This window comes from Malaya genurostris, chromosome 1, assembly GCF_030247185.1.
Source record: "Malaya genurostris strain Urasoe2022 chromosome 1, Malgen_1.1, whole genome shotgun sequence".
NCBI classification, from domain to species: domain Eukaryota; kingdom Metazoa; phylum Arthropoda; class Insecta; order Diptera; family Culicidae; genus Malaya; species Malaya genurostris.
Window position 1 is genome coordinate 105940665 of NC_080570.1, and position 8774 is coordinate 105949438.

At 35.9% G+C, this 8774-nt stretch overlaps 1 protein-coding gene across 1 annotated transcript; it reads right to left on the reverse strand.

The window, feature by feature from the left end:
• Positions 1 to 6194: 6194 nt before the first annotated feature.
• Positions 6195 to 8146, reverse strand: LOC131425314 (platelet-activating factor acetylhydrolase IB subunit beta homolog). Its single transcript, XM_058587108.1, has 3 exons — positions 8057 to 8146; positions 7494 to 7980; positions 6195 to 7431 (listed from the first exon to the last, which is right to left on the reverse strand). The coding sequence occupies exons 2-3, from the start codon at positions 7887 to 7889 to the stop codon at positions 7150 to 7152; spliced, it is 678 nt and encodes a 225-aa protein (XP_058443091.1). The 5' UTR covers positions 7890 to 7980; positions 8057 to 8146; the 3' UTR covers positions 6195 to 7149.
• Between the last annotated feature and the right edge of the window lie 628 nt (positions 8147 to 8774).

The window sequence follows — 8774 nt, forward strand, 5'->3', positions numbered from 1 at the left end:
TTGAAAACCCTTACAATGTGGATATTTTCGGAACGGGATTGATGAGTAGATGTCGGAAAACGATGTTTGAGGTAGTTTTGAAATTCAAGATGGCTACTTCCGGTTTCTTGATATTCCTTGAAAACCCTTACAATATGGATATATTCGGAACGGGATTGATGAGTAGATGTCAGAAAACAATGTTTGAGGTGATTCTTAAATCCAAGATGGCGACTTCCGGAAGTCGCCATCTTAAATTTCAAAACTACCTCAAACATCGTTTTCTGACATCTACTCATCAATTCCGTTCCGAAAATACCCATATTGTATGGGTTTTCAAGGAAAATCGACAAACCGGAAGTCGCCATCTTGGATTTCAGAACCACTTCAAACATCATTTTCCGACATCTAATCATCAATTCCGTTCCAAAAATACCCATATTGCAAGGGTTTTCGAGGAATATCAATCAACCGGAAGTCGCCATCTTGGATTTCCAAAATACCTCAAACATCATTTTCCGGAATCTACTCTTTAAACCCGTTCCAAAAATACCTATATTGTAGTAGTTTCCATGGAGTCGGAAATCGCTTTCGATGAATGACAAAACCTCTTTTTACGAAGTAGGTTCGTAAAAAAAGTTTACGTTATTTGGGATTTGGTTCGTAAAAAAAGTTTACGTTATTTGGGATTTGGTTCGTAAAAAGAGGTACGTAAAAAGAGGTTACGTATAAAAAGTGTTTGTAAACGAAGGTTGCAACACTTTCTTTCGTGAACAACTGCACGGGTGAAAAATGATGAAATATAAAGTGAAACAAGTTTAGAATGTATTGTTTAAATGTGAACCATTTCATTAGAATCTGTCAAGTATCAAGTGGTTATCAAGATGTTTTCCAAGTGCAAAAAGTTATGGGCGCGCTCGTGTAAAATCCTGGTCAGTCCCACATGTGGATCACGAAACAATTGAAAATCGACAATTCAACCGTTTCTCGTGTAGTAAAATCATTCAACGAGACCCAAGTCTTTCAGGTAAATTAGCTGAAATCTGTAGTAATCGATGACGAGAAGTACATTAAAGTAAACGGCAAGCAGCAAAATTTTTCATTGGTAAGCCTGGATGTTCCGGAGATTTTCCGGTAGTAAAAGAGTAAATTATTCAACTTCTATAAAGCGAGAAGGTTTACGCAGAACTTATTCTGTGCTTTAAATTTACCAAAAGTTCCACGCGTACTCTAAGGCTGTGAACCATTTTGCGGTTATTTTTAACTTTTGGTTTAAATTTCACACTCGAGCGGTTGATTTGATGTTGTCAAAAAATTACCCTGCTCGAAAGCATGGTTATTTTTGACAGATCGGTGGTTATTTTCCGACACTGAGTCATTCAATTTAGTTACACTTTCGCTTTGATTGTCTCACCAGGCTTGAAAAAGAACGAGCCAATCATAGTTTTTGAACAATCATCAATTGAAACGTTTTATTTGAACAACGTAGGCGTTATTCTGATTGATGTTTGCGATCTACTGCAGACTTGTGTTTAAAAGAAAAGGCGGGTGGGTAATGTCAGAGACATAATTGGATGTCGTGAATACGAAAACAACTGACATGTTCCTTAACACTTCCGAATATCAATTAGTTGATCAATTGTATGAAAATGTATGTAGAATTTGAAACGATGCACCTAAACTAAAGTACAGATTAGTTACATTTAACATTCTGAAACACAAATATTATGAAATAACCAGTATAGTTCTTTATAATAAAATAATGATGGCTCTGAAAAGAACCTTTTATGAAAGCGGATGAGTTGAATTCGAATTCCGATGGATGCCGCTGACTTCCGTCATCTAATTTCAGGTTGAACTGTTGTACGTGGGTGCGATACTGATATGGTTGGTGTAGGTGTAGCGTTTACAACCGATTATAATCTTCCAATAAAGAAAACATTAATTCGCTAGGTTGATCAATGATACAATAGGCCTAATTAATTGAACGAAACTATCAATATGCTATAGGGATTCGTTTATAGCATTCAGAAGGGTTAAATTGCGTAATTCTCTACGACATTAAACTCTGGAACATTTTTCGCAAAAACAAAGAAGGCTTCACTTGATCTCGATTACTGTGAATTTCACACAGCGAAAAATGCACAAATCTAACCAAGCAGTTCTAGATTTGCACTAAACTGAGGATATTTACCTTTGATTTGCGAACAACAAATCTCAATAGTTCTTTAGAAAACTTTTGAGCCATTAGAACGGCTGATTTTGTGTAATGCTCTCCACCGTTGTTTCTTCATCAATGCAAATGACTGGCAGCTGTGACGTAATCGCTCTTGTCGGAAGCGAAACTAGCTTTGCAAACGACACAAAATACATCTGCTCGCAGTGGCGATAGAATCCAAACTGATCCAATTTTTGTTGAGAGGCTTGTTTTTACCTGATTTCGTTTCTAGATTTTTCACTAATGGGCGGTCTTCGGCCATAAAAATAGCAGCATATAGAATTTTAATTTCGATATTTTATTTCGGATTTGCATTTCATTGAAAGAAACTATCCGGATGCTGTACGGGATTCATTTCTGCTTTCAGAAGGACCAAATTGTGGAACTCACTACGATATTAAATATACTGTTTGGAACATTTTCTCGAATGATTTGTTGTACAGCAGCAGATATTTTGTTCTCTTCCTCAGAACGCGTTCTGATTGGCTGGTGTTGACATGGGTCAAATGAGACAGGTTTTTCAATAGTGTACTATTGAAATACTTCAATGCTTTTTCTTTACACGCTTAAGTTGAAAAATTTCGTTTCTATTGGTAGTTAGATTATATAAATCCTTTCACAGATCACTGAGCTATGTGCTTTAAAAATACGAGAAAGGCAAACGCACCATATGAATTATCCTCTTTGATACACGTTTATACCAAACATTTCAGAAAAATTTCATTTTGAATTATTTGAGATTATGTCAGAGAACTGAATATTTCATCATAAAATTGTGATCATATTTCCGATGGCATGTAGCAAAAATTATGTTGATTCGTTAGATACAACCGGAGATATTCACGATCAAAAACTTATCACTCTCTCAGAGGGTAAATTTTGAAAAGGCACCCCATAGTAAAGTAAGTCGTACTCACGACAAAATAAACTAGGACGGCGTGACGTCTCGGCAATATTCACGCTGGGTAACGCAACTTACTGATTACTTTTAATGTAGAGCAACACTATTTTGGCATTTCCTGGAAGTGTCAATCGACATTACCGGTTGAAATTCTACTAGAGTTTTGACCCGTTTCAATTGGCACACACTTAAATTGGTTTACCGAAATCAGCAGTTGGCTAGCCGGATTGCCGAAATCAAAAGATGCCTAGAAATCGCCCACATTATCAAGTCCGAATGAATTCCGAATCAATTCCGAATCTGCGAAAGATTTTCATTAGGAATTCCATGTGGAAATCATAATGATTTCCGAAGGAATTCCAGCTTCTGTGCAACAACCGATTCCTCCAATCGATTGGTTCTGAAATCTATCGGAATTAATTGAGAAGCTATGTAATAAAGTTTCAATTCGTTTTCTTCTTATTCTTTCTCGATTTTATTTCCGCGCTGATTTTCAGTTTATTTCCAAATAAAAACTTGTATAACTGAATATATAAATTTAAATCTTAAAGTTTTTCGGATATACAGAACTAGTAAATAACCAGTGCTTCTTAGGCTGTAAACCATTTCGTGGTTAATTTTACCTTTTGGTTGGTTAATTTTACCTTTTGGTTGAAATGTCACTGCTAATCTGGTTGTTGGAGCACCTAGAAACGAGCAGTCGATTAAGAAGTCATTGCTTATTTCGTCATTTCGATAATGTGTAAAGCGAAAGTACAAAGAAAAACTGTTTTAATCCACCTCACTATACCGATGCCTTTCTCATATCACTTATGTTTTCAAAAATTTCACTAGAGGTTTCCGTCACGTTTATTTTTTTCGAACTTGAATAAAATTAGATTTTTTTTTTTAAATAAACTAACACAACCTTTTCGATTAGTAAACAGTTATATCAAATTCATGACATTTTTTCTTGCCTTTGCATCGTCGCACTAAATAACGATTTGAAATTTCAAACATACTCCTTTAATTTGAACCTAATTTGGTAAAAATCGGTTAAAACATCTACGAAAAAAAAATGAGTCCGTTTTGAACTTTATGACCACTACTTCTCGGACCGGGAACTGGAAATGTGTATAGCCGTTCGCTTAGTTTATTGCGTATGGTAAGAAACTAATATTACCTACTAATTAAAACAGTGTTGAGCCAACTCAAGAAGAATTTTATTCTGTTTTGCACCCACGTTCTGAATGATCATTGTGCCATTTTAAACACACTTCATCCTATAATTCCGGAACTGGAAGCCAGGATGAAATTCAATAGCAACCTACACACTTGCATTTTGCAGAATTCGGTAATTTTTTACCGAATTTTCAACAGCTGAACGTTCGGTAATTGAATTGATTACCAATCGTTCGGTAATTGCTGAACTGTCAAACAACTACCGTAAACTGTAAACCAAATGGATCTAGCTGATTGTTAATTTTTTGTTTGTTTTCCTTTGGTTAAAATTCTAGATTTTCGGATTTCAAAAAACAACAAAAATTTACAAAAACGAATATGGGAACGGGTATAGCGTGATGGATAAATCGATACCTTTCTCGCAGCCCACCTGGGTTCGATTCCCAGCCCCGCACATAGGTTCAGAAAACTTTTCTGGTCCGAAGAGGTGAATGACCTTAATGTTAAAACCTTTATAATGGAAACAAACAAAAAACGAATGAAGAAAATTCCAACTTGTTGTTGCTATGGTTTTATTCCACGAAAAACACTGCACAATCCGTCGAGTTCACCAGAAATTACCCTCGAACGATTTGTGTAGGTAGCAAGTGGACAAGTGATACAAAATTATTTTCTGCCAATAAGTAAACAAAAAGTTTTTAGTGGTTCTAATGTTTTAAAAACTTTAGCACCTGGACCTCAATCCATTCATGATATTTTTCGCGAAAATTATTCAAAATCCTTCAAGTTGGTCAAATATTTCGCCTTGACGTCCTATTGCTGAAGTGTATTTAAACCCGTAATGTGACTTTAAATTGTTAACTTGTTTTTCATGAAAACCGTCTGTAGCGTTCCTTGCAATTCATAAATTAGCATTTGGCATATCATCCTCTTATAATTTGACGCATAAAGCAAAATACGTCTTATAATTAATAATATCTTGTGTAATTCTGTTCCTATTACTGTTTTATGCAGCAGCAGCTATAGACAAAATATTCAGAAGTGTGCAATATCATACTATATTCCAAGGGTTCAGAAGACTGAAGGTTTGTAAGGCTTCGATACGATAAGAAATTAAACATTGAATGAATTATAAAATATGATGATGAATGATTAGAAAATGTTAATTATTCACCCAAACGAAATACGCGACGATTGCTTGCCATTTGCAAGAGATCGAAAGTATTTCTGTAATGTTTTGTATCCATTTGACGCAAGCATTTCAATTAGGCGGAGCAGGTCGATAAAACGGTGACCTCAGAACACGATTGGCTCTGTATACGAAATGGGACATCGAAATTCGATTGAGTCAACATCTCCCTAAGTCCTGGACTAAAGTTATTTGTATGTGTAAACAAAACACACGGTAACATGTTTTTTTCTGTAAACCGCTGCCAGACAGGGGGGCTTGGGATGGGTTAAACACACACACAACACACACTGCAAGTTCTTTTTGAACTCTTCCCAACTAACCAAAAGTTCGGACAAAAGGGACTGATTTGGCTTAAGCAGCTTTCAAAGTTTATCAATAGTATTCTAAGCAGCCCATTTTTTAAGTAATTATCCACACTTGAAAGTTCACGCGACGCAACTTAACGAACTTCTAAGCTGCTTCTAGAATACATTGTTCGCAGCTTCTATGCAGCTAGAAAGTTCACACGGAACTGTACTTTCAAGTTCTCAAAAGTTCCGCGTTTACTTTTAAGCAGCAAGAAAGTGGATATTTCAAGTAATTGTGGAATTGTTGCTTGGGTTATGTCAAGGACATGCGAAATTAACGCAAAAAGGTTTCGAGTTATTACACGTTGTCATTCGGGAACATTGAAGATTTATACGCTCAGTAAATTCATTCACATTTCCGGCTGTGAGAACTCATTAAAACATTCAAATAGCAAATGAACTGCACAGATTTTTATTCTTCGTCATCCATACATCGCAATGTTATATAATATATTTGTTTTACTTAATATTACCCTTAGCCACGATACAAAATCGAGCTTCATCATCTTTGGGAGGCATGCTTTTGTTGTTTTACGTTCTTGAAAATCTATTTCATTGAAAAGGAGTACGTGGCGAATAACCGACATACGGTTAATGCCACTAATAAATAATAATAGTATAATTTTCTTGTAAACATGAAACGAAAATCTCACAGACACATTTTCAATAACAGAAGCTTCCTAAATTACACTGAAATCGTTCATTTTTCATTTTCTGTAATGCGGATTATTTCGATTTCTTGTTGGTAGTCTCCAAGCTTACTGTGTATAAAAAAAATTGGAACGATTTAAAGTTTATATTATTCATCATTGACAATTTAGACTCTTAATGATAATTGTGATTTATTCAGTTTGAGATCATAGCTATCCTCATCGTAGGTCTAATTTGGTATAGTAGAAAATTGTGAGGTAAGATGGAATGGTTTTGAAAATTACCAGCACAGAAGATATTCTTCGAAATTGTTACAAACTAACAAGAAGCACTTGATTTTCAGCAACTGAAAATGTAAATTTTGATAAAATAAAAGGGTGTCGATATTTTTATAACTTTTATCATACGTTCTAGGTTCACTTAAATATTAGAGCTGTATAAAATGTATGGTGATGAGTAGTTAATACGTTTTGTAAACAAACAATAAATAATATCGATTAGCTGCATTGAACTTAAGATAATCCATTTCCCCAATCATAACTAACGAATAGTACAATAAATGAAATGGAATGTAGTGGTCACTACTAAAGTCACAAATATATGTGACAAAACAAAGGAATCAATTTTAAACCGGTTGCGGGTTAATATAAGATACCGAGTACATAATCTCGAATTTTCAATAACCTTCTCTCAATGTCAATTATTCCGAAGGTGTCAAATCACGTTCTTTCTCGTTTTCGGTAAGTATTTGGTGCAGCAAATCCCACACCGGTTCAAACACCTTTTTACAGCCCATGTTAGTCAAATTGAGATAGTCGAACATATCGTGATGACTAATGGTTCCATCACTTTGTATCAGCCCGCCATCTACGGACACCATTTGGATTTTATTCATTCCAACACAACGCTCCTTGAGTATTCTATTCACGGATGCGTTTTTCTCCCGCAACGGATTAGGCAGATGTCCACGTGGTAATAAAGTCTAAAAAATATTTAAAAAAATGCAGTCAACTGATAATTCAGAGTTATGAGTATGGAGCTTACCGGAATCACAACGTATACCTCCGGTAACTTTGAACGAATGGTAGCTACAATTTCCAGAACCCCTTCGGCAACTTCCTCCGGATTATTACCGATATTGTTAGTTCCGACATGCAGCACAATTACTTTTGGTCGTACACTTTCCAGCTCTCCGTTCTGCAATCGCCACAGTACATTCTGCGTACAGTCGTTCCGTATACTGAAATTTAAGCAGTGCATCGGCACAAAGTAGCTGTTCCAGTACTCCGTGAACTGCAACGTCTCCAGAATACAATCGCCGATGAACATCACATCGGGGTCTTTTTCCTTGCATTCCTGCACGAAGCGTTTGTGTATACTTAACCACCGGTCGTCGCCGTCCAGATCCTTGCAAATCGTAGGTGTTGTCGTGGAACTCATTGCACTATTAACTACGCAACGGGAAGGGATGCTTAACACAGAAAACAAAACCAAGGCGACGCTAAAATCTTATCAAATAGCAAACACAAACCTAGTGTTCGCAAGAGAAAAAATAATCGTAACGTAACAATCAATGATTATCTAGCTCTTCACGGCGAAATTTTTACCTATACGGAAGCAACTTCACAACCTTTGCATTAATGCTTTGCTGTCACGATTGATGAAAACAACAGTCTTGGCTGTCGCCTGTCAGACATCGCACGCTTAAAAATAGTTACTCAAAAATGAGTAAGATCCCACTCATCTTTAGAAAAAGAGGAACAACTCTAATTTTGAGTAACTCCTTAGTTACTCAAATTTGAGTTGTTCCACTGGAAACGATTTTTGGGTAAAATCTACTCATTTACTGAGTAATGCTTAATTTGCCCATGTGCCAATAATAGTTAAATTCTGAATGAAATTTTATTCCACATATACCAAATTTGCGAAAAATTGCTCCTTTTTTGAATTGTATTGTATTAAAATATTTAGTAATTGACACGCAACACATAAAATAATCGTACTGTGTTTATTTATTATTCCGTTTACAATTAATTTCTAACTTCGGGATATCATATCAAGCGGCGATCGCTTGGAGTAGTGTGTCAATCGTAGCTTAACACACATGTCAGTACTGCTCAGACAACAAATCAGACACTTGTTCCTCATAAATGCCACACTTGAGCACATTTGTTTCCATTCTGAAGCACAGTACGGATCCCTTCTAGACACAATAACTGCGTCGATGGCACTACCAAGAGGACAGTCCAAAAATTGTGGTTTTTGCAGACACAACACCGTTTGTGTTAAGCGACTCACTTTTGAAATACGCGATCTCACTAACAA